The sequence below is a fragment of the Phoxinus phoxinus genome (genome assembly GCF_949152265.1).
Source record: "Phoxinus phoxinus genome assembly, chromosome: 22".
NCBI lineage: Eukaryota > Metazoa > Chordata > Actinopteri > Cypriniformes > Leuciscidae > Phoxinus > Phoxinus phoxinus.
In genome coordinates this window covers 23,850,846-23,878,834 of record NC_136897.1, presented here as the reverse complement: position 1 = coordinate 23,878,834, position 27,989 = coordinate 23,850,846, and the positions used below count along the sequence as shown (strand labels likewise).

At 37.0% G+C, this 27,989-nt stretch overlaps 1 protein-coding gene across 7 annotated transcripts in view; it reads right to left on the bottom strand.

The window, feature by feature from the left end:
* The window catches only part of camkvb (CaM kinase-like vesicle-associated b), a 73,760-nt gene that overhangs the window by 9,058 nt on the left and 36,713 nt on the right, over positions 1 to 27,989 (bottom strand). For 6 of the 7 annotated variants that reach the window (XM_079598383.1, XM_079598380.1, XM_079598382.1 and 3 more), the window contains 2 exons: positions 1,407 to 1,514; positions 744 to 875 (listed from right to left, as the gene is read on the bottom strand). In XM_079598383.1, the coding sequence (XP_079454509.1) occupies positions 744 to 875; positions 1,407 to 1,501 (227 nt within the window). In that variant the 5' untranslated portion in view covers positions 1,502 to 1,514. Of the gene's footprint in view, positions 1 to 743; positions 876 to 1,406; positions 1,515 to 25,394; positions 25,652 to 27,989 lie in introns of those variants that run through there. The other variant, XM_079598381.1, reaches the window with a different exon arrangement.

Genomic DNA, 27,989 nt, shown 5'->3' with positions numbered 1-27,989 from the left:
GCAGTATAATCATATGTAATCATACACTGATGCAAAGCATTTATATCTAATATCTTAAGGCTTTGACATGTTTGGTATATTAAACAGAATTCATTGCATCATTAGGTGTTTAGTGTGCTTTCCTGTTCTTTGAGAGGACTGAAAATCTCGATAATGAACACCGGCTATGCATAGCTCCACTAAGTCAATAAGCTTTTTGATAAAATCGACTGTGTGGATTCCACTTTTTACAGAATTAAAGGAAATAAGCAATTTGCAAGCTATATTATATGGGTTTTTGAAGCAGACGTAAGAGTGTGTTCAATACAAAACCTCAAATCTCTGTGCCATTAAACTGGATGTGATTTTATTCAAATCATGCATACTGTATGTGCAGCAGCTAGAAGTTTGCACTCATCGATTTACATAAAGTATGGAGTGGAAAGTAAATGATTAGGGCTGTCGACGTTAGTTTTGCCGATGCACTGCGGCAAGCATGATGCAAATTATTGATGCAAACCGTTTTTAAATCTCTCTTCTTCTTTTTTTTTGGAGTTCCAAAAGTGACCAGCACAATGAGGATATGTGAGCTTCTGGGATACACAAATCTTTCCAGAGGAATTACAGAGCTTTAAGAATCATTATTCATAAAATATGATTCTCTTTCCACCAAATGAAATGAAACGAGCAGATCAGAGGACCGCAGAGGAAGTCTACAAAATGATTGTAAAGGTTTTTGAAAAAGAAAACTGAGTTGAACTCACATCTTTAGGATGACTATCTCATTTTTGGCAGCCTTCCGCACTTTTCTTCCATCTTTCTTCAGGAATTTTTTGCAGGTGTACATTTTCAGAGTGTTCTTATCCTTCGCCCTGAAGATCTCACAGAACTCCTCCCTTGAGAAGAAATGACATTTATTGCATGAATTACATTCAAATGTATATTGACATTATAGAATAGTTCATCCAAAATTAAATTTCTATTAAGTCTACAGATAATTACTGCATGAGCTCTTAAGTCCTAATAAATAGCTCTATTCTGATTGGTCAATGACATCATTCAGCTGTAAAACATTTAGTATAACTGACCATTGTTCTTGACTTCCATATTCTGACTATCTAGTTTCATGTCTCTCATAATAACACTCTACAGTCTCACATAATCAAATCATTTCAACTGAAATCAATATTTTATATCCATTTATTTAGCAAGTAGCCATATAATTATAGTCATAATGTACAGTCAGTCAATCATTGCTGCAAAATAACCCCCTTCAGATGATTCAAGAGTCTGAATGAACTCATTTTGTGATAATCATGGCTGACTGCACAATGTCCCTTACAAATATATTTGAGAACAACTTTTGTAACTGCAACTTCGATGCATAAATAAAGAGGACGGATTACACAAAAACATATTTCACTTACGTTTTAACAATCTGCCCCAGATCATATTTGTCTGTAATTTCTGTAGGACTATTGTAGTCCTTCTTCTCGCCAGGATTTAAACAGCCGAATGGCATGGCCCACCCTGCCCTTGAAGAACCCGAAAGAGAGAGAGAGAGGTTAGAGTATAGATCCATTTAATTCCAGCTATCAACACTAATAATTCATTGCACATTGTGTGAATATATATTACTCAGTCACACCAATTATTCTGGATTAATATGCATGTTCACTTCATATCACATTCTGTGACATTTTTCATTCCGAAGGGAAATAACAACTGTGCATAAACACTCCTCTTTGACATTCACAAACAAAACTAATTCGGTAGCAAATTCCAAACAATGAGCACTGCTAAGGGATTCGTCTCTCTGCCAATCTAATTTAAAATGAAACAATATTTATGGATCTTATGAAAAATGTGAGTTGTGCTGCACATGCAAAACGTCAGGCCATCACGATGTTAGGGTGTTCTAGGTGGTTTCCATGTGGTTGGTATAGTTTTATATTGTGATATACAGTAATGTGAAGCTGTTTTCCCTATGGTGTTCTGGTTGGTTGGTTAGTTGGTTGGTTGGTTGGTTGGTTGGTTGGATGGATGGTTGGTTGGTTGGTAGGGTAGGGTGGTTGCTTACCTCTTTATGATAATCTGCTATCCACATATAGCCTGGGACCCTATTTCTGTGCAAGTCTATTGGATTTCTTAACGTCTACCATGCAAAAAAAAAAAAAAGAAGTGTGCTACTAGTATACTTTTAAACTAAAAAATAAAGTATATTTTCAGTCTACTTTTATGTACTTCAAAGAAATATACTTAACATTAAGTATATTTGACTTATACTGACAAAAAAGTATATTTGGCCTATACTTTGGAAATATACTTTTAAAGTATAATGAACTATTCTAAGTATACTTGGCTTGTAGTTGTGTTTACTCTTTTGATTGAGTAGCCTATAAAAAAAAAATCCAAATTGCTGTACATACTGTTTTATAAACTTACATTGTTTGAAAATATTGATTTCTAAAGAAAACAGATATGTCCTTAGTTCTGAGTATGTGATGTGAGTATGAAATCCACTGAAATCCAGCTGAATAATTATGGGCAAAGGAAAGACAAACGAAAGACTTTTGTGCACCTTTTACCACACTTACAGTCTAAATCACATTGTTCCACTTCTTCCAAGCCAACAGACTTACTTTCTTTTTTGCTGAAAGTGAGACTTGTTTATTGAAACTGAGAACAAATCGACTTCTGATTTTTGCTGACTAGAAACCTCCCATGATGTCCTTGGCCAAAAAAAAACTCTGTCATTTGTTTGAGAATTTCCAGTACTCTAACTCTGCCTCCACTTTACTTGTGTATGCTAGCTTTAATCATACTGCAAAAATCCTCTTTGTGAAAGAGATGAATTTGGTAGCGTTAGTCTCCCTGAGTCAACCCAAAGTGTTTAACTCTGTATCTCGAAATAGGAAACCTGATATTCTAGTGAATATCAGGTTTCCTTCAATCTTGAATGGTTTCACCCATACCCCAACAAAATTATCTTAATTATCAAAATTTAATACTAAAATATATTAGCTTTTCACCACAGAGGAATGGAGGTGAAGCATCAAACATGGTTTAAAAATCAAAATTGTTTCATGCAAGTCAAAATTTTCATTTAATCTGACTATGTAAACAAATTGGGTCATTTTTATGATTTAGTTAGATAGTTGAAATTACAATTGCAGGTTACCACACATTCCAGTTCACATTTTAGTGTGCCACCCTAGGATTTTTCCTGCACCCCTCTGGCCACCCCATTCAAAATATCCTGGAGGTGCCACTGATAAAGATGATCTCAATGTGATGTTAATCAATAGCTTGGAAGACATTTCATGTAGCCAGTCTTTTGACTAAATGTTATAAAGATCAATCCAGGATAGAATATGAAAACCAATGAGATTTAACCAGGCAATTCAATCCAGCTCTTGCTAGTTTTGTGTGCAATATGCATCAGACGGTCACAGTGAACAGATTACGGCTGGTCGGGGGTGTGCAATTTGAAACTAGTCTAGAAGACACACGGCCCAACACTAGGAAATTATTGTACAGCTGACTTAATTATTTCATCATTAGTAATGTATGAGCACTACAATGTCTACAGAGTATATATATATACTAAAACAAAAATAATAATGCAAACAGAGAAAGACAGGACATAATTTACACACACAGTCAAGCAGAAAAAGGACAAGCTTTCTGATTTACTGTACATCCTCAGACACACAGATTGTGTCCTCGGTTTCTCTCCCTCTCTCATATTGTTCATTCCTCATTGTTCCGCTCTCGCTGTGCTCCACTTTATCTTGTTCCTTCCCTCTTTGTTCAGTTTTGTAAACCTACATATAATGCTAAGAAGTTTGTTATGTAAGTGATGAAGCTCTTTGCTCTATGATTAATTACACTGTGTACATTTCCATAAATGGATAGTGCACACCAAAATAAAGATTCTGTCATCATTTACTCTTTTTGTTGTTCCAAACCCTTATGATTTTCCTCGACAGTGGAACACAAAAGGAGAAGTTTTGAAGAATGCTCAAGTTTCTGTTATTTATACAATGAAAGCATATTTAAGTAATTTGTGAGGACGATCCATAAAGAGGGTCTTTCATCATATTTTACTAATGACATGAATATATTAAATGGCATTAACAATTTAATTCAGTAGTATAATTATAAATTAATTATTTAAATAATTGCATGTGTTAACACGTTAACTTTGATCTTATGTAGATGCACTTCCTCTATTGATTTCCCAGTATGGCACTATGTAAAGTTCCCCATGTTGGGCTGTGCTCTTAAAGCACATTTACAGCACACTCTCTCCACATCCATATGCTTTGATATTACTAACACAGCATAATGGGCAGTTTGGCACAAGCACAGAATGTATATAATGTATATTAAGCATTAAAGTCAAGGAATCTGGCCTGCAGGTCTATGGAAGAGGGCAGATATGTTGATCAATACACTGAGATGTTTTACAGCGGCCTGTGTGCTCTAGCCAATATCATCAGCTTCTGTATCATCAGTCATTTCTATTGAAAGATATAATTATTTAAAAATGCAGGTTGAGAGCAAAACTTCTCTAGGTTATTAATTATATTAATGCTTCTTATTTTTATCGATATATAATATTATTAATATATAACAATATTTATATTCATATTTACCTACTCAAGGATAAAGTCTATGTTCAATGAAAATATATGCTGTACATCTTCAGATGCATCCATTAATCTTCATACTCTTATGCTAATCCTTAAATGCTAATGTGTAATATATTGATTTTCTGTGAGAGTTTTCATATTTGAATAAGCATTTTGTAATTCTACTCCATGCTAGTGTTTAAATGGTGATGTAAAATGGCATATATTATATATAATAAATGCTGTTGTGCATTTAAAAGATGATACACAAAAAAGCAATTTGTCTTCAATTTCCTGGCCTGGTTTCATCTCTCCAATGATGCAATTACAATAACGTACAGTAATTCATAATACATTTTGAATAATTGCAAGACCAGTCCCTCTTCAAATGTATCAGGGTCTACAGAGCTTTCCTCTCTTTCAAGAAGTGTTCCTCTGTGCAACAAGCAAAGAACTTAATTGGCTGAAAACTCTTGAGGTTTTTGGAGAAGCGAAGAGAGCAATAGGAAGCAGGAGAAACCGACCACGTGAGCGACAGCGAGCGAGCAGGAGGAAGATTACAGCGGGGTAGTACTGCATTCTGCAGCATCATCTCCAGCTCCTCATTACCACCTCTCGAAAGAAATCAGACGATCCAGAACTTAATACGAAACGGGAAACTTCTAAGAAAAAAGAAATGAAAGTTCCTTTGCTTTCCCAAGGGCACTGTGAATGCTAATTAAACCCAGTGGCTGGTACATTAGACTCTGTTTCAACCTTTCTGCAGACCGTAGAGAAATACAAAAAATAGAAACTAGGGGAGAGGGAACGATAATAATCTCATGTAGGGAATAAGCAAGGGAAGGAGAGAGAAATAAGAGAGATAGCTTCGCTACACACATCAATCATGAGTCATGAGGATTGATAAAATGACAAGAGACAATAAGAGAAGACAATAGTATTCATTATTCACACACCAGCATCTGCGTCTCTCGGGAAGGGTGGTTTGCAGCTAGTAATCGAGCATCTCGTGTATCCTGCGGCATTGTGCTACCCGACCAGCTGAAACTTCACTCTCATAATCACACCATCTTCTCCAGTTTGTCAGAGCTGGCAAAATCTGTGCCTCCCTCCATCAGTCCCATCTGCCTTTAGTTTGTAAATACATGACATCAGGTTGGGCCGCGGATAGGCCGAGACGGAGATCGCTGAGCTTCTGATGGCCCACAGATTGGCTTACAGCAGGTGGTTTAGACATCTGATCCAGAGACACTTTGAGATCCTACTGCACACTGAGTTGGGTCAAATTAACCAGGGATTGGGGTAAAAATACCATTAAATGTGGCAAAAATCCACTTGATATTTCAAATGTTTTTTTTCTAACACTGTGTCTACACCAGATGCGAGCAGAGCGATGCCACGAAAGCAAATAGAACCCATTATAACCAGTGATGCTGTCTACACTGTATACGACATGACGCTGCGTGACAACAAATTCCCGACATTAAACTAATGCCCCCTTCTATTTCTGACATACTTCAAGCTCTCACGCTACTTCCGACATGAAGAACAAATGGATTTGCAAAGGTCGCTTCGTCGCGTCCAGTGTAAACCGCTTCAAGCTGGTGTAATAGACATGGTGTAACATCTAATATACTACTACATAATATGCAAGCAAGCCTATCTAGTTTAGCTATGAGTTTAGCCTCTGCAGAGACAGTATTGACCTGTTGCTGTCAGATATCTGCGTTCACAGTCTGAGAATAGGGTGTTTTTGGATCTATTGCTAATATCAAATGGTTTATAATAAGATAACATAAAACATTGAAAAACCTCAACCAGCAAAACACCAGCAAAATATGATTCAACAGCTTAGTGATGAAATTGGTAGCCAATAGGGACTGGCCAATTCTAAGTAGATGGCTCATACTTAGAATTGGGGATTTAAACGAACCCTACAGATATGAATAATATCTCAAAATCATTTAGATTGTTAAAGAGTTAAACTTATTTTTAAAGAAGATTATGATTTTCCTTTTATGGATGATAAATGGGCAAAAAACATCCCCTTATTTTATTTAATTTGATTACAGCCACAATTGTTATGAATAAAGTAATTGACATAAGTAACAGCATAATAAATAAATGAATACATATTTAAATAAATAAATGTTCAGGATGCAAACATGCCCCACTAATACAAAGTTGAGACTGGATGAGATTTAACATAAGTATAAATATTGTTTGTGCCAGGCCTCTAGACGGCCCCTGAACATCACTGATACGTCGCTAAAGACTTTGTCTAGCTTAGTTGTCCTCTGATTTAGTCATCAGTCAATGTGACTCTCAGATCTCACCTCTAGACAGCTCCCCCTGGCACATTCTTACGTACAAATCTGAGTAAAAATGTGAGTATTGATAAAGGAGCATCTGCTGTCATTTGTGCTTCACTCTATCCTGTTTGGGCATTGGAGTGTTTTTCAAAGACTTTCTGAGGCCAGTTTCAAACGCGATGAGATGTTTGAGTCCGGCACAAATAGAGTGCCTGCCTCCACGAGAAGCTCCAAGCCTCATCGCATTGTTGGACCAATGGATGAACACACAAAATAATGAGCAGGGTGAAATAAGAGAGGAACGCTCTATCAATTATTTCTGTCTAGTGCAGCTCTCTGACAGTTCCTCGCAGGCTGGGAGCTCTCCGGCTCTGGAACGACGGCTCCTCTCAGTTATTCCCTGTGCATTGTTGAACAACGGCTCCTCCGATTCCTCATTGTTATCCCTTTCCTCTGCATGGCTTTCTCTCCTTCTCTCTCCTCTGGCTGTTTGTTTTGCAGTGGTGTATACTCCATTATTATTGATCATTTTGTTAAAGAATGAAAAATGCAATTCATGCATCATACAGCATATACACAGAAAACACCTTTGTGGTTGGCAGGGTTGGCACTCCGCTGTTGAAACTTTATCAGATAAAAGAATTCTCTCTCTGCATTCATCTTGTTCTGTGGAGGATTGTGTAAGACCTAGTGCTACGGTATGGCAGCAGAAGCTTTACCCTACTTTTTTTGTGAGTCGACTACAAAGAGAATTAACTCATCATCGTCACGTAGAGAGTCTTCAATACACCAATCTGGTCAGAGCATTGGGTTTTCTTCTTTGACTTGCTAAAGATGTAAAGTTCTGAAAGCTCTAAGCTCCGACAGGATTTTTTCCAATTATAACATCCAGGGTTAGAGACAGTTCAGATGTCAGTAATGCATGTGAACAGAAGACTGTACAACACGCTTAAACCATGCAGCAAGCTCTCACTGAAGCGCAATGCCTTGTTTTTTTAAATCACAGCAGCTTTGCCAGAGAGTTTTTCTGTTTTGTTTAGTTCCAGGCTTAGTAGAGGACAGCTGATGTACATTGGAATGTATGTAGATCGTACAATTATAAATTCAACTTCAGACCATAAGGCTGAGTGTACAGGGAATTGTGTAAATATATACACTGTGAATACAGCACTGTGCAGAGCTCCTCGGTGCAGCTTAGGAGACAAATGCTTCACAAATGCTAATATAGACTACCTTTCAATGGTTTGGGGTCAGTAAGATTTATTTTATTTATTTTTTAATGCAAGGATTTTTTTTTTCAAGAAAAAAAAAATACTGTTTCTTTGAAAAAATGCATCAAGGTTTGCATAAAAATATAAAGCAGCACAACTTTTTTCAACACTGATAATACGAAATGATTCTTGAGCACCAAATCAGCATATTAGAATGATTTCTGTAGGATCTTTCTCTATATCAGCACTGTTTTTAAACTCCTCTAAATGCCTTGATTGTAGTCTTGAGTTTTCTTCAGGGAATGTAGACATCACAATATGCCTCATTTAAATAATTCCCTCCCAAGGCATATGCAAAAAAAAAAAAAAAAACAGGCCTCACTGAGTTGCATTAGTAGTGTGTTGAAACTTGCGGTTATGGTAAGGGGTTTGACATTTCCGAAACATGCTCTAAGTTTCCAAAGTGACCAATCTCAAGACACTGGTCCAGCCGACCAATCAGAGACTGGAACTAAACAGAGCATTACTGGCAGACTGGAAAGAGAGGAGCTGCAACAATGTAAAATGTAAAATAATGTGTTGATGATTAAATAATAAATAATGATTAAATGTATTATTATGTAGACACACCACAGTATATGAGCTAGGCTACTCATGTAGACATCCTGATAATTACATGCAGTTCAAAATCTTTTTTATTCAGTGACCCTGAGACTGATTTAGCATTTTAAACACACTGCATTTACATTCTGCAACAACATCAGACAGATTCATTTATGCTTAACAGAAGATCTGGCAACAAGCATAAACAGGGTGATGACAAATGCTAACACACTTCCCAGTATTTCCATGACAACAGCAGACTGCTCTCTTACCAACACTGATATAATATACACACTGAACTGCAACTTCCAGCAATAAAACTAGCAAGGGATCATTTTTACGTGCATCGATGTATCATCGACTTCTGTCAGACTTTACAGTCTCATTTGAAAGAGTTATGCATTTACTTTGTTTTTATATGCTCTTCTCACATCTTTTGCTACGCTTAACATCGATGGCAATTCCACCGCAGGATTGTCAAATGAATCTTACAGGGCAGCGAGGAGTCACGTGTGCACTTTTTCAGTGACTCAAGGGTATGTTTTCCAAAATCACTGTCATAAATATGTCTCTTCATTACAGAACGAGGTGTTTATGAGTGTGCACATCCCAAACAACCACATGCATGCTCTAATCTCATTAGATCTCTATGCCTCATATGCTGCTTCAGCTACACACTTTTTAATTGCCTTGTATAAAATTGACATTACAAGAAATATTTTAAGCTCACACGGCAGATAAATAATAATGAAGTCAGTTTGAATGCAGGCTTCACAGTAATTGAAGGTCCATTCGGATTGCTGACTGCAGTAGTCAGGAGAGGCGAGACAAATTACAGGCTATAAATTCTAGCGTTCGTGGCATCCAATTTGAAGGAGTGTGCATGTGTTTTCAGATTCATCTGATCACTTTCAAGTATCCTTTCCATGATAAAACCTTTAACAAATACTTTCATCGCAAAACCAGACACATTCAACATCTAATGTCCTTCTAGAATGTACTGTTTATAATTACCTGATGGACATTTTTTGCATTTTTAAATGAATCCTCGTTTTAAAGATCATTTCATGCATGCATGCACCTACCCTACCATGCTCACATAAAGGTGTTCAATTGTGACAGGTGCATACAGGCCTGTGGGGAGCACTGCAGTACACCGTGCTTCTATTCGCCATTGCTGTCCTCTATATTGTAGTTGTACAGTCTGCCTCACATGCTAAATATAGTTAGATGTGTCTTACAGTGTCAGCTGGCAAAGACTGCACCATCTGCATTACAACTACATGAACAAACGCGCAGAAGTTCAGTTCAGTTTTATTCTGTTCAGGAATAACTTCTCATATGCCATTGCACTCACTCCACTTCTGTAACCAGCTAAGAAGTTTCGTTTAATGGTGTTTAAGATTCATTGTGTTCATTTCCTGCTGAGCTTCCTCCTGGAATTGAAGTCCCCATTTGTGCCATTAGAAAAGGCTCTGAGGAAAATGGAACAAAGTAACTTATAAAAGGAAATCAATAATATGACTAATCAATGGCTATTCTGCATTATTCAGGAACAGTAACTGCGCTCTCATTTGCCTCGCTCAATATGCACCAATAATACTTCCCTGCCTATCAAGCATAAAGGGCATTTTTGAAGGAAACAGATTATTGCAGAAACATCATTTTCATTAAGAAATGTTAGTCAAAAAACGTCAGATTTGAAGTGTGACAACCTGTGTCCGAAGATTGAATGGTGTATGAGTTATTCAAGAATAAAAGAGATGTTTTTGTACATGGTCTCCTTACACGGAGTTCATTTCTTGCTCCAGGATGGACCACAGCTAATCTGATCTTATATTATTCCTTTTTATCCACATAGAGTATGTGGACCTCTTCTCTTCAGGGTTTCTGCAGGGTTTAGTCAGTCAAATTTAAGACTTTTTAAGACCTTTTTATGACCATTATGATTTAAATTTATGACCTATTACACGAATTACGAAAAATAACTTTTATATTAGTCGATATAGATAATTATCACGATAAATGTCAAATCTTTATTTCTTTCAAGTTTAAAGGCATATTTTTGCTCCTAAGTGAAAGTTGTAGTGCGTTAATTGTGGTTTTAAACTACTCTTTATTGTCAGAACATATCATGACAAACACTTGCCAAACGGGGGAACATTTCACAAATCTAAGGTAGAACATTCAAACATTTGACATTAGGTCCTTAACAAAATAAATATCTTTGTAGGAAAACTAATTTCTCAGTTTCTGCATGTGCTAATGGGGGTCAAGTCTTGAAACAGGTTTGTGTTGACTTTGATATCTTTATGAAATGTATGAAAAACAGTAGCCTAAATACATTATTAAATACTGTAATTATATTCCATTAGTCCTTTAATACATTGTCTACAATAATAATATACAATTCAATATGTATATCCCACATGGTGCAGTTAATATTAATAGGCTAACATTATAGTAAATCCATGGTAAATAATGGGAATTTGTAGACGGAAAAGCTTCTGACTGTATCGTTGCTCACAGTGTTTCTCCTGTTCGTCAGCGCCGCTTCATCTGCCTTTAAACTGGTGTAAATCACTGAGACATGTGTGTTCTTCGCTGAATTCAAGCGCTTCGTGACTGAGACCGATCAGAGTAAACGCATCTGCTCTAGTGAGCTCGCGCTGCGCTGCCGTTTGGACTTTGAGCCGAGCGGAAACCGTCTATATGGTCCGTGTGGCGCGCGGTTCAAATGAGTTTTTTCGTTCCGCTTTTGCCGCATTTAACATTATGAATGAACGAGCATATGAATTTAAGACGTGGCTAAATTTAATTTATGACCTTGTACGGAAAATCCGGACGTTTTTATGACTTTTTATGGCCTAAAATTCTTATTATTAAATTTATGACATTTTATGACTTTTTATGACTCCGCGGAAACCCTGTCTCATTATCAAAAGAAAGTGATTTATTTTTCTCAGATGGAAATAAAAAGACAGTAAGACCCAGGGAGTTTAAGTTATCTAATATTTGACGTCAACTCTTCATGGTGGTAACAGATGTTGACTCCACAGAGGTGACAAGAAACAACTCCCAGCAATTTCTCTTTTAACACTAATGCATTTTGCACTACAGGACGAGACAGATAAAGTTTCAAACCAAACAAAAGAGCAAATCCACAGTGCCTAAGGGAGTAATAGTCCTTTTTCACAGTTTAAAGGTGTGAATTTGATTGCTTGCACAGAGTGCACTAAAGTATTATGGGAGCAAATAGACTATTGTGTGTAGCAGAAACTGTTTATATGTCAGGTTAACCCCATTTCTGCATCTACTCGTATGTATTATTTCCTGTGTGGAGACACGGTTGACTGATAAAACATAATGGATGATCCCTGCTTTCCCATTATCTTCCTTTCAATGTATTGAAGAAATTTCACCTATGAGGGTAGGTAATAAGTATTTCTATAACAAATCCACTTTTGGCAGCAGAGCATTGGTGAAAAATTGCTGCAGCAAAGTAACTACACTAGTTGATGCCTTTACTACTTATATGATTAAGGTGCTGTCGTTACAGTAGAATGTTTTAAATGTTTTTGGTTCGCAAATGAGAACAAACATACGGTTATGTTTGCAATCCATGCCACATTTGCATGTGGAGCCCCTGTTGTCAAACAGGCCAGGAGTCATTCACATGATAACTGGCACTGGTCTTAATTAAGGGTTTGTTTGCCTTTTCCCTTCAAAAGGAGATGAAGGAGCCATCTGATATTTTTCCCCCATTTCAATCTTTAAAGCCTTGTAGCTTTCATTCCTATTTCTCTTTATGTTGTGGAAATCCGTCTTCTATCAGAAGAGTACAGTGGGTAGAGATGAAATACTCATTAAGACTGACTTTTATGACTATTATGTATCGATGAAGAGAGTCATACAGCATTCCTGCATGGCCGATGCTCTTTGGGTCTTTGGTGTACAGTCACTAGGGGAAGCTAGCACCATCTTCATGTAAAGCATGTTTCATAACTCTAAATGGAAATATTACATTCTGGTCATTACAGGATTTGCTCACAGATTTCATGTGCTCGGTAGATGCTGCATGGGTCTTTGATGTTTAATCAAACAGGAAGCAAGCTATGTTAGTTTTGCAGAATAGAACTCATTAGTAAGCAGTTTAACAGACCGATTTGAAACCCGAACAGACAAAAATGGTCCAACAGTACTTAATATTTATATTTATAATATCTAGATATAGGCCCAAATTCTACATGAGAGCTGAGACCATAAAATATTCTGACATTATCGAGTTGTTTTTTGTTTTAATTTTGTTTACAAATACGTATTTTGTTTTAAATAGAAAAATGTAAATCCAGCAAAAAATATAATAAATAAAACTGTTTACTTCTACAACTGCGCAGTGAATGAATCAAGTAATCTAAAAATATTAAAAAAATTGGAAGAGGAGAAAGTTACTGTCTAAGGCAAATTATGCATGGCAAGCAGAAAATGATTAATTCAAGCTCTTTAGATGTAGAAAATATATATATTTTTACAAATATAGATTACATATAGAGATATTTTATAGAGACATCTTTAAAATCCGAAAGACCCAACTCCTTTGGAAAAATCACTTTGACTCACAAAGCAAGAAGATGGCATTTCAAACTAAATCTGTCAGACACATTGTAGCACACATATAAATGGTGGAAAGCGTGTGGGGTTTACAGAGGGAAAAAGAAGCAGTTAAGCAGGAATAAGTCCAGATTGAGACAACATAGGAAAAAGATAGTTATTTGCCAATTAAACCGAGAATACTGAGCAATAGCTAATACAAATCATCTTCATATGCTATTTTATAGAAATGCAGATTAATAAATAATGATCTAAACGTATTTTTAAGTGGGCCACTGCAAACGTGTGCAGAAAAATTGCAACAAACACTGCCAACTGAGGCATATCAGCTTGTTTATTTCATGGATAGCTTCACCACATGCTCTCAACAGATGCCATTTTGAACCTTATGAGGCTATAGGATGACTTTCAGTACAAAACGTTTTATTTGTTCAGGTTCAGCTTCTGAGCTCACTATCTAGCGTCTTAATATGACTAATTTCTGTATCCATCAGCTTTGGTCTTTAGTGTTGGTGTTCTGACTTTGAACATCACAGAGTGTTGGAACATGCTGTAATTAGATTGGACGCAGCCCACAAACACATTAAGACTGGGAAAGAGAGCCAAAGACTGAAATTTGCAAGAGTTACTTGGGCCTTTATGTATTCTCATGGCCTGATTATTTTAGTGGTGTTATCACTGTGCATTGGCAAGCCAATAATTTTATGTTGCTCTTCTCTGCCGTCCAGACATGCTGTTGCTTGTATCCTTTCCATCTTCAGATATTACAAAGCTTAAAGTGACGTTAATTGATAAGACAATGGGCAATGTGAATTTAACCGAAAAGGAGAACATTAGTGTTATTTTAGTATCATTGATACACTATTACAGATTTTGTTATTCGCTATGTTTATATTTTCTCTTTTCATTTTAATTTTAGTAAAAAAAAAAAGTTTTCTGTCATTTTTATTAGTTTTTGGGGTTTTTTACGGCATTGACTGAATTTTATTTTTTATTTTTATTGAAGCATAATAACCCTGAAACACAAACACTCTTTTGTTGTGTTTAAATGCACACACACACAGAGAGAGAGAGAGAGAGAGAGAGAGAGAGAGAGAGAGAGAGAGAGAGAGAGAGAGAGAGAGAGAGAGAGAGAGAGAGAGAGAGAGAGAGAGAGAGAGAGAGAGAGAGAGAGAGAGAGAGAGAGAGTGTGTGTGCTCTGGGAACTGAAGCATGTCTCACACATCCTGCCTGCAAAAATCTGTCCTGGACGGTCAAAGGGGTGACTGCCAGCTCATACCCAAGAACAGCAGGAACTTTCTCTCCCTCCCTCTCTTCCAATCACTCACTGTCTCACTGTCTCTCTCTCTCTCTCTCTCTCTCTCTCTCTGCCCCTAAATTCAAGACTTGAGAAAACAGATTAAACAACACAGGAAAGTGACTACTTCTTGAAAATCTTCACAAACAAATCCTGCTGCTCTGAGAAATCAAAATAATACAATTAACATAAAAACATATGTAGGGTAAGAAAAGGAAAAGTGCTGATTATAAAGAGTCCAGGACAGAAATGTAATTGAAAACAAAGATGTGTAAAGTGAATATGCTATGTTAAACATATTACTGTAAAGGACGTGCTGAAAAAAAAAACATTATTAAAAACAGCTACATATCCTTTTTCTTTAGCCTGCACTCCTGCGGTCCTGACCCAAAGTTCCCAGTGACAAGCAATTTGTTGTTTTACACTGAATGCAAAACTGTTGCGTGACATGACGCAACCACAAACAATGATATTTGTAATAAAATGTCCTGTCACTCCTTGTGTTTGGTTAGGACCAAAACTCATGGAATGGCTTCACATAATGTAGATCTTTAATGTTTTTCCCTAGTTAAGATTGTGTAATGTGCAAATGTGCATGGAATGAAGCTACCGTCCACTTTAATACATTATAAGGTGTTACGGTCGTTTAACGCAGTCATAGCCAGAGTGAAAGATAAAAGAACGACTGCTTCTCTAATAAGCTTTCAGACCAGCATTGTGAGCCAACAAAAATGTCCTCTGCCGCACATGTTAATAAAGCTGAAAGCCGTTTCACTGCTCAAAACAGCCCCACAAGGCTATACAAAGGATGAATTCCAGCATCCTTACACCCACATGGGTGAAAGAGCCCACTTCGCTCGATTATCTCTCCCAGTCAATTGAGTGTAAGAGCTTTTTTTCTTTCCTGCAACCTAAATATAACTGGAGGTGCATTGCTGTAGTGTTGGACTGAACTGGACAGTGGCTAGTCAGTGTTTTTATGTCAGTACACAGTGTGATTGGAGAGTACAGCTCTGCAGAGAGAGAGAAAGAGAGGGATGAGTCACTGAACGGATGACAGAGGTCAGCACGGTGGGAGGATGAGGAGTGCTGAGCGATGAAGGTGAGAAACAGCTTGGTTAATGGAGGACTAACGCCCCCGTTAGTCGTGCTACGCTAATACCAGTAGAGTTTGTGTGTGCGCGCGTACATTTGTTTGACTGTGCTCCAGCTGACGCAGCTCACTGTGTGCAATCTGACAGCGTTTATTTTTTGCTGCTGATATTGAAAAAAAGCCTCTTTTGAAACGGTTGGTTTGCTTATTAGACTCACCCTGCAGGATGTCTGCCAAACCTAACCAACACCTATGAAACACCCTACCCAGAACACACTGCAAACATTTCCAACAGAAAAGAAAAGTCACAATGTCACAAGAAAAGAATCAGGTTAAATAGACATTAAATTGAGACGTTTGCCTTCTCATCTATCTCAGGAGATGTGCCTCAAAAGATACCCAAATCTGCAACTAAAAGTCAGAGATTTCAATTTGAGTCTTTAAATAATTCCAAAGCCAACTTCTCTGAGTTATGCTGTCCACCACATTCATTTTAACATTTTATAACTGTAACATTTTATAACTAAATTAAAATTTTAATTAGGGATGGGAATCACAGGGTACCTCATGATACAATACAATACATGGCTCACGATACTGATAATATCCCGATACAGCAATTCTGCAATAATAATATATTACTAGACAATCCTATACAGATATTGTATACATCACAATATCTGTCTAACTATTAAAACAAAATGACTGTGAAAAGGTTAAGTGCAGGTTTTCTCTTTATTCAAGTCCAAACTGTTAGAAAACAGCACACAAAGTTTTTTAGTCTGTAAATTGAATTGAACATTTTAAGTCCATTAAACATTTTATGCTTCTACTTTTTTAACAGCTTAAACTTGTTTTGTGTGTAAACTGACATTTCCCTGCTTATCAACTTGTTTTATATAAACCTGGTACATTTCAAAATTTACCAACCTCTTTCATTTAAGAGCGTGAAAAGTGAAGAGCGTCAAAGATGTCTATTTACAACATGTCCGTCCCCATAAATGGTATAAAAGCCGAAGTACATCCAAGCCTTTGGACTTAAAAATAGTTTGGGCATCTATTATTTTACTTATACTGCTGTCCGCCATCCCGTTAAAAACCTCTGTTTCTTAGGCAAGTTAACTTATATTCACGTTTCCCTCATTCATGTGTTGAGCGCCACCTAGAGGAGCCATGAAATAGTGCCACTGGGATCAGGAATATCAATTTAGAGTGCCTTATTTTATTAATTAAAATATGTATATTTGTCGCCAGCATATTGATTCTCGTATCGCACGGAAAAGGACAAAGATATATTGCCCTATTGATATTTTGTCCCACCCCTACTGTTATTGCATGCAAGCTGCATTACTCCAAATTAAAGGTCGATAGCTAAATGAAACATAAACCTATTCCTCCATTAAGTCTCTTAAGATTTGAAAAAGTAACTTAAAAAAAGTTTAGAGTGAAATTCGATCCGGGGTCTCTGGCGTGGGACGTGGGCGTGCTTACAAGGACGCTAAGACCGTGGCCACTGCACCTCTTGAGGCCAGGGGAGTGAGGTTTACACGCACAGCTCTTACTGGCCTTGTTCGTTACACTCACCCCCCAAAACTTCACTCCCGGGACACGACACCAAATGTAACTCCTACTCATCCCATTCCGAGCAGGATTCGAACCAGGGATCCGGCGTGGGAGGCAGGCACGCTAACAAGGAGGCTAAAGACCTCAGCCATTAGTGTCAGTCGCTAGCGCGCGTCTTGAGGCCTGGGGTGTGAGGTTTACATGCACAGCTCTTACTGACCTACGTCTGTTACATCCGGGTTATAACAGCGCATCATAAACAGCCAAAACAGCCATTCACACGTTCTATTACAATAAAACTCAGTTGTAAATGCATTTCTTAACTACACATTGCCATATGAACAAGCAGTCAGTGATAATGAATCATAAGAATACAGATTTGGGTTCATTTTAAGATATTCCTGAAAGCAAAGATGACTTGCAGTTCAGACGATTCAGTAACTTCTCTGATTCAGTGAGTTCGATCCGTAAAGGAATCGTCCGACTGAAAGACTGACAACTTGTGGGTTTATGAATCTGTTTGACTAGTCTCACTGTATGTTTATTTTCCTGTGCAGGACAACTTAATTTAAACGCATATTTTCTTGCCATTACTTAATTAGCAGACAACTAATAGTTTGTTTTAATCTCATCACATTTCACTCATACTATGATCTTAAAACTCATTACTTTTTCTTTGGCACTGCAGATTCCGCAATGACGGAGGTCCATGAAAACCTGTCCAAAAAACATTGGTCCACATCTTTCAAACAGTGATCACACCAGTCAAAGACATTTATTACAATGGTATGTGTTTACATAAAAATTGCATGCGTCAACAGCCCCTAATGCATCACTCTTGTCATCCAATTGTCTTTAAAGCTACATAATGTTTTGATGCAAAACAGCTCCACTGCGGGTGAGGTGTGGCAGTCATTTCACAGCATGGCTCCCACCTAAGCAAAATAAAGGAAAAATATCTCAAGTTTAAGCCCTTCACTCCTCACACACTAATCTGACCATTCTGCTCTGCTATTGTTTGTTGCCTTGGTTACAAAGTCCCTCAATGGCATTTCACTCTACAGTTCCAGTAAATCAGAGAGCAAAAAAATAGAAAACGCACATGGTTTGGGAGCATGATGTTATACAAGGCTAAATTTAGGAGCCGCCTGTTCCAACATCCGTCACTCAGAATTAGGAGGGGGGAAAAGGAAATGTCTTGCTTTTTTATCTAAGATCAGGAAGTTAAAATAGAACATTTAACTGGACAGGCACATGGAGATGAGGTCTTTGTGTGAGTAACTGAACCATGTGAATGAAAGACTACTGAATTAAAGCTTTCAAATACGCTTGGAAGTATTTTGACGACATATCCCACGCACACTCAATTCATCTGTTGGATATGTTCTGCCTGATGAAGTCAACTACATCTCTGTGAATCAATGAAACTGCTCCTTCTCACTAGATAATCTGTCTCACCCTTCTTTGAAGTAATCACCTGGTATAAAATGCAGCATTGATTAATAATAGTCATGTATGCTACAGAGACATTTATCTAAAGATTATTCAACATAGTGCTTCCTCCATAATTCCGCATTGAAATTGAATCATGTAAAAAAAAAATAATAATAATTAAAAGCCGATATTTCATATCAACCTCTAAACTGGCTTTTTGGGGAACCTGTTCAACCACTGCTCTTGGTTTTGAAGAGGTTATAACTTATTTTTTCACATGTTCCATTCATATTTTTCATCTTATATTATGCATGCTACATGTTCAAAAAGAGTCAGCACAGCCATGTGCAAGTGCATTATTAACTTAAGAGGAACATGAAATTGCATTCGGCTAGTCTAGTGTAGACGGCCTTCTTAAATCGTTCTAAGAGTGAAACCCAGGCACTTCATTCAGCTTTTACACACTAGGGTGGGCTGTAACTCCATCAGCTATATGTACAAATCCACTACCTGTCAGAGCTTGAGGAGATTGCTCTTCATTGATTTCTTTATAGACATTCATGCAAACACAGGCCAAAAACTTGAGTCCTGGCAGTTTTAATGAAAATGGATTTTACACTGTCCTTCACCTGAAAGTGTGACACTCTGGTCACTGGATCATTCAGCACTGTTGCACTGTGTCCCTCTGCAAATATAATTAAATCACAGCATCCGTTGACAGCTAGCTTAACAAAAAAAAGAATAAGGACAGGCAATAACTTACATAGACATTTTAAAGTGTCGCTCACTGTCAATCAAAGAATATTCTTATTGGAGTAGAAACCGAGCGAGATCATGCAAGACACCTTGAGCGCAGAATAAATCTCTTGTCAAAAATGCTGCAGAATAAGAAACAGTGCGCCCTTGAGATAACATGAGGGGAGCAGATCCAAAATATAAGTGGATTAAACAGGCTTTCTGATTCATAAAAACAATTTGTATTTCTAAAACATATTTATAGCTTGTCTAATTATGCATTTCTCTTACTGTAGTTCTCAAACTTAAGTTGACAATGATGTAGGGGTGTGCAATATTATGAGTTTAGATAGTAAATGATTAAAATATCTCTGACTTTGTAGAGAGGTTGTAGTATCGTGCTACAGGGAATTCAGTTGCAGTTCTGACACCCATGTCCTAACATAATGTAGAATGTGATGCACATTCACATCACATGTTTAGCAACGCAGCGTTAGAGTTACGCTCATATGACATTGCAGTTCTTCGCCATAATGACGGTTTATTATTTGCATGCGTTTTAAAGCCTTGCCGGTTTAACTTTTTATTTCCACACTGTTCTGAGACGAGTACTAAACTAAGTTTTCTTTCACGTCTTATTGTACTTAAATTGTCAAATACACACAAGGTTTAGAGAATAAACAGTCGTTAATATCTTAAGGGAATGTAAGTAAACATTTCGGATGTTTGTATATTAGATCTGTGTGTCAGGTCTTAAAGTGACAGCAGCCTAATAAACCTGCTGCCGCCTGTGTAATTAAGATTAATCAAACAAAATACAAAAAAAATAAAATAAAAATCACTCACTGGTCTTGACTGAATAACTTCAGTAGCTTTAATAATAATCAGTGTATATTCATACAGTAAAGTCTGTGTAGTGTTTAATTTTTTTATTTACTTATTCGATTTCTAACTTGAATGCTGTTAAAAATTAAAGCACTGTTTATTACATTTCTATATTGTGTTGTATTTGTCCTTTTATTTGTAATTTGCATTCTTGTTCTTACTCTTCTATTTTTTTATTACAAAGACAAAATAATGAAATAAAATAAAGTTAAATAAAATTTTTACATTCAGCTTTTACATTTTTACAATAGGGGAATTAATTTGGCTGTACTGATATTAAATTTTTGCCATATCGCCCACCCCTACAATGATGGATACCTTAAAATAATGAAATGTTACACTGCAGAACAAAAAAAAAAAAAAAGTTAAAACAGCATGCGAGAAAAGATGTGATGCTCAGATGATGTCATGGATCATGGGAAAAAAAGTCATCATAATTCCTCATACAAACGATTCAGAGAGATGAAAATGTCTTCAGTGGCAGCATGAATCAATGCGGAGGTGAAATATTAATCAATTTTTGATTTAAAATTCCCCTTCAAATTCGCTATTTATGGGGGCTATCAGCTGGAGTGGAGCTTTGAAGTTGCCTCATGCCACAAGTAACCCTTTCAGCGGAGAGCCATGCTTCAGCTACATCCTACTACTCTTTTGTCTCTGAGAAAGTCTTGACGTCATTCAAGGCTATGCTGTTCGTGATTAAAAAATGAAAGGACCCATTCCCTTCAATCAATGTGACTGATCATATATATATTGTTATTCTTCTTTTTACTATTGGAGAAAGGAATGGTCTGCCAAAAGATTACTGACACACATGTTGCAATGAACCATTTTGGACACATCACTTTGTCCCCACAAGGGGAGAAATGCCTGCAGTCTTTCATCTTTCAGCTGGGACATATTCAATACTACCAAAGCTAAAATCGTATGTCCTAGTCAATGGTGCAGAACTGAACAGAATCGTTATCTTAATAAAAACCTGCCACAACTATTCTGTAGATTAATATATCACAATTGCTACGCTAAAGTAAAATCCATGACCTCTTGTAGTCTCTCCCTACGGGACACAGTGCTGCCAGTAATGATGGCTACCTTAGATCATAAAGAACAAGGGAATGGGAGCATATAATCTCTATTAATCATCACACGACCAAGACTGGTGCACTTTGTTTCAGTGACTTGTATGGCCCAATGAAGCTTTAACTATTACACCACTTAATTCCCAACACCATTAGGAGAATGCGAATAAATCATTGCTTATGCTGATTACTGTAAGAACTAGAAAACATACACTAAATACAGATTTCAGGGTCATGCTAAAGCTAATATGATCCTGGCCAACATAAGCTACTTTACACACAATCATTCAGTGAGACAAAATATGGCTGCTTCCTCCAGTTTTGCTGATGGTGTGACATTTTCAGCTTTGTGTGATTTTTTTTAGTACCTCCACCAGATCATTATTATAGTCTTGGAGACACAGAGAGCAAGAGGTTCACTCTGGTTGTTATCTCGCAGGAAAGGTCAAAGGAATGCCAACAGAGTGTCCCAGGGGTCAGTTACCTATTGACTGAGGTCTTGAACACTAATGGCTTACAAAAAAATATATACAAATGAGCCTTCTGGTTCCTGACGGCTGAAGTTTTGCATAAACTATACACTTTCAGGCTGATGACGTGCCAAGAGTGTTGTCTGTTCTTTTTTCTGCAGTGATTAAAGGGTTACACTTTATGGTTAAACCTTGTGAGTACACGCGAGTTAAGGCTATTCCATGACTTGTAAAATTTGACGTGAAGACTTAATTCTGCATAAAAGCTAATATACGCCAGCTCTGACCCTCCTCAGCGGCCGTTCATAAATGTTCTTGCTTTCAACAGTGAGGCGCTGTAAAGCAGAATGGAACAGAACGGGGTGCCTTTAAACATTCAAAGGTTTAATTTCTTTTAACATGAATTTCTTGCCGCTTTACATTTGTACATAAAAAACTATAAAAACAGCACAGATGGACACCAGAACACATTCTGTGTGAGCGGCCCCTTAGCTCTGTGTAAATGAAACAGTGGAGCCTTTTGAAATTGTCATGACAGTCATAGTTTCATATTTTTATTTCTATACTCTATAAATATCATTTGTGAATTCTCTATAAATGCATTTATATGCCTTTGAAAAGCTGTAGGCTGCCTGTGTAAATGCACCTTTTCGTGTACAGATGCAGTTTCTGTGCCACAGCATTAGGCTTTTCTGTCTGGATTGTTTCCCAGACAATCCAGTTGAAGCATACAGTATGCGCAGACTTTACCTGATCACAAAAGCTGTTTTTATATCTTGACACTATTCAATGCTTTTGAGCCAGAGTACAATGTGCTTCTGCCTATAGTATGTATTAAAAACAAAGCAGAAGTGAATAAGCATGGTACTCTATAAGCGCTTTTGGATTCCTTAGAGATGAAAAAAAGCAATGTCAGACCTTATGCAGAGAACTGATTCATTTGAATGTTACTGCCTTTTATAAAGCATCAGCAATCCAATAAATCAGCCACGTTTCCAACTGTGTCATTTTTAGGTACAATAAAAACTGAAGAACGCTATTTAGCCTCTTGTGCATAAAAATTACGGATCTGTTTCCCAGTAGAAATCCCTACAAACATACATTAAAATGGCCAAGCTACAGCTGGCTTAAACTGCTGTCCACTTTATGCAACATTTGTCTGGATCTACTTACTGGAATACAGTCGGTCAGACCACAAAACTCACTTAGGAGCCGTTGCTTAGTACAAGTGCTCCAACACTATAGTGGTTAGTAATAGCAGGCAACATGAATCTTGCAGCATTTTGTGATCACAATTTCGCCTCTTTCCCATATCATTCCCTGTCCTCTCTCTACCATTCCTATCAATAAAAGTGGCAGTATTTCATTTACTTGAAGGCAGTATTCAATCAACTCTAGCCATACAAAACCCTTTACTAAACCCAGTCCCATAATTCAAATTACAGTTCAGGACCCTTTAAAAGTGTAATAATATTTATGTCACATGTCAAAAGTTATAATCCATCTCTCAGGAGAAAATGATGACTTTGTTCTGGTAGAAGACCTCATAAAAAAGCCAGGGATCTGTCAGAACGAGATGAGTAAGCTCACTCCATCATCACTGGATGTAATAAATGTACTCACAGTCTGTAAAATACAATGTAATCATTTAAAACAATGTAATCTTCATTGAAAAAGAACACTCATTAAGCCGCATGCCCAAACTGAGAAACAAAAGAGGTCAACGGTTTCCCACAAGCACTTGCTAAAAGACCACCTGAGACACAGTTGGACCCCATATGCTCCTAAGGGCTAACCAAATATCTGCATAAATTCTCAATTTCAGAAAAAAAAATTACACGAAAAGCACTAAACCACGTATGAGTTTTTAAAAATTATTATTATTAATCAGGTTAACTGTCCTGCAACTATCAATGTAATTTTGGATTAGCTAGATATGTGCTTCCAGCAGAGCTCCTGTTATGCATGGACAGAAGAGGATGTCTAGTATTCACAGTTGTTCACATAACTGACTCCAACAGTATGGAGGAACTCTGGTGTTGATCACTTGAGTAGTACAGTGTGTGTGTGTGTCAGCCACGTTTCAGCACCACGGACAGCACCACTATCTGCACAGCCCACATGAAGCACTTTATTTGAGTACTACAAACTTAGATAGTTATGATGACCCAATGGACCTGCCTGGTTTCATTATAAGCAGAAAGGACAGATGGTAAATCCCACAGGAGTACATGAGCAGTTCTGGTGAATGGCTCATATTTTCATGTGGCACAACTCAACATCACTATTTTATACAGCCAGACAAACACATCATGCAAAGTGAAAAGGCTAAGAACATAGAAAATGAATATGCAAACACACGATTTATTCCGTTTCTCTCTTAGCATAATGATCTCAATACCACTCTAAAGAATAAAAGGAGCAACATCATAATGGCTATTATCATTTACATTATGTGGGCACCAAATAAAGGCACCATTAAAACAATGAATAATTGACACTGCTGAATAATAGATCATTTATGTTTAGACAACTACTGATGAGTTGGTTAAGTGTTTTTTTTTTTCATGATACATTTTTATTTTAAAAAGGGGTCAATCACTGTCAAAAATATAAGAATATTGCTTAATGTAATTTCTTGTTAAAAGTGACTAATTGGATTGGGGAGGGGTATTTTGTGTCAACTTTACACTTCATGATCATAAAGAAGAAAAAAATGTGATGGTCTTTCTCAAAACAAATTAAATTAAACACGCTCTTAAGCACAGAAAGTGTTTTTTGACTACTAAGTAGAGTCTTTATTATGAATGAATGCATGTGTATCATCCCTCTATGGCTGATGGTTTTACACGACTCTCCTTTCAACAAGTAGTCCAACGTTTACCAGTTACTAATTCGCATAATTTATTAGACTAAAATTAGCAAGTACGTCAATAACTTCGTTATTTATCTCATCAAGACGTCGAATAAAGACCCTCAGAATAAGGTAGCCTATAACTCATACTATATGACTTTTCAGCATCATCATTATTAAACAAACTAATTAAACTATATTATTATTTATAATATATAATATTGTTGCATTTTTTAAGATAATCACACAAAAACAATTTGGTTTAAAGCAGATGCACCGTATTATAAAGCCTTCCGAGGCAGTGCGTCTTTAATGCAGCACATCACATTAATTAAATATATAAATGAAGCTGAACAGATTTCTTAATTTTTATGTCTATTTTGTATCTATGCTGGTATTACTCACTACTTATATAATTACACTGCACTGCAACATGAACACACATGTAAAGTGTGACCAAAACAGTGAATGCATAGGCTACCGTGTAATGTTTATTGTTCTGCGATTTAAAGTTATTATGTGTCGAATAAAGCCTGCAAAAAGCTTCCCTTCGACGTATTTTACGTAGGCTACTAACTAACTGCACACACTTAAGTTATCTTCAACACGGTGTCATTAATGCAAAACTTACTTTTCCAGTCGTGAATAGACGAAATGCCCTCAAGTTCTCAGTCCAGAAGTCTTCTGGACGAACTGAACTTCTTGTCGGTGTCCGTTAAGTTTTGGCGGTTATTCTCTGCACGGTAACGGTCGCAAATTCCGCGGATGCCTTCCCATCTGTTTCGCGCTGGCGGGTTTTTTTTTTCTCAGTCGCGAGAGGATGATGGAGATGAGCGCGCGCGAACGAGAGAGAGAGAGAGAGAGAGAGGGGGTGAGAGCAGCGCGCATGAGAGAAAGAATGCGCGTTAATCTGACAGTCGTTTGTAGAGGGGTGTGGCCATCTAGTATTATAAGAGAAAATATTAAGAACATAACGTGCTGTTTTGAACATTTGTCCTGTTGCTCGTTATGGGAGGAAATACAGCACAATTATCGGTAGTTTTAATTAGTTAATATGAGATGTGGCTCTAGCGTGACAGGGCAAAACTATGTTTATAGAACCACTTTATTAAATAAGATGCCAGTATATTTTCCAGTATATTTTGATGTTTATACAGATAAAGGTAAAGGTATATCATTTGTGTAAGACAATAATGTATTTGAATGTAGCGAATGACAAATGATCAGCTTGTATGCATCATCATAAGGAGTAGATGCTATTTAAAATATAACTTTAAAGCATACAAGTCTACACAAGTGTCTAATTTGTGGAGTAAGGAATTCTCTGTCAACAACTGATCATGCAGCAAAGGAAACACTTACACATCATCATAAGGTAAAAGTGTGAACAAGGTCTGGCACTTTCAACTCAAAATAAACTGACAAAGTACTGCATTGTTTCTTTATGAATGAATGCACATCATTTGGCTGACGAGCTTTACACAATGTTTACCATGTTCAGCCAGTCATTATTTTATAATTATTCACCTACATTTATACAAATGTGTATTATAGAGTCACTTTATGGCATAAGATTAAAGGAAACTACTCATTTCACGTTTGAATTGAGTTGAACGTGATCAGGAGGACATATTTTGGATCACGATAATACACCGAGACCACATCCTCAGTGAAACCGCTGAGCAGAAGGGGTCGAACTCAGCCACCATGGAGAATGTGTTGTTTCAAGCTACGTTCCTACTCGCAATAGCAGTTTGCCCCTAAGGGTCTCAATGTCTAAAAGAATCAGTTGAAGCATAAGTGTATAGTGTCTGCTTGAGTGGCTTCCCGTGTTCATGCATCTCGCATAAAAAACATGGAACCAAGAAATATGATTCGATGAAGACTATTTGACTGAATCTATGCTACAGTATGTCCACACATGATTGGTTTCTCCTCTATGCCATACACAAATCTAGTCTCTAATGAGTAAACAAGACATTTGATTTGGATGATTAGACATGCACTGCAAGCTGAGCTACTGCTATGTGGACAGAAGAGGATCTCCTGACATACATCTGTATGTTTACTATCCATACTATTCATTCTCACATCAAAATCCACCAGAGATCCACAACCTCACATTCATTTGACACTTATTACTGTTACAGTATTGCAAACTCAAAGCAAGTACCCGCTATCATGTTCATAGGATGGAAATGACCTTTATAATCAAAAGGAACCAATAAAATGGCAAATTATTTGTATAAACTTTGTCTCTAGTTGTTCATGAAAAGTGTAATATTTTAGATACATTGATTGATCACCAACAATGACTAGTTAACCAGTATTACCTCCACTAAGGAGGTCCTCACATTCATTGGTTTTAATATGAAACCTGCCAGTCAATTCTGAACTCTAAAAACTCTGTGACCAGAAGCTGTATTTTTCCTGTTTATTTTTTATTCCTTGTCTATGTTAAAAATACAAAACTGAGATGAGGCTATACACTCAGTTTTTGAATATAGGGTAGTGCTCATCTGTGTTATCACAGTGCTCATGCACTGTTAACATCACAAAATTACACAAGCCTGTGTTACTATGGTTACAGATTATCACAGGCAAATATGCACAGCATGAAAATCATGACTGGTGGAATGGAAGGGAGACAAAAAAAAAGTGATGTTTTACATCAAAATATACTGAAAAGGTTTATATAATCATCTATTGAACTGTAATAAAAGGTTAAAGTGGATTCACTGAAATCTTCTAAACATCTTTATCAAATGAGGGAATGCTTGAAGCATTACAGTATAAGTCACCTTAAATGATGCATTATGGCTTCAGAATGAGCATTTATGCTGTGCTGAGCATTCATAAATTCTGAAGACCTGGACCTCTAGAGATGTGGCCCACTGCTCTACAAATCCACATGAAATATCCCCTGACACAATTTATAAGGCACCCAGTTATTTTATTTAGGGGCAAGTCATATATCATATAAAGCAATCCAATATGTCAGCGGCTTGTACTCCAAAAATAAGGTAAGAAACATGGGATTTAAGGACTATTTGTGTGATGCTAGCTGGTGGTGTGATATTATGGAAGAACCCTGGGGTTTGGAAGATGATGTTGATCTGGTTGGATCTCCTCCTTACCACAACTGATATCTCAGAGTGTATAGCAAGGATTTACTAATCAGTGTGGTGCCTTCACTCAGTTACTACAAGTCAACAACAAATCCAAA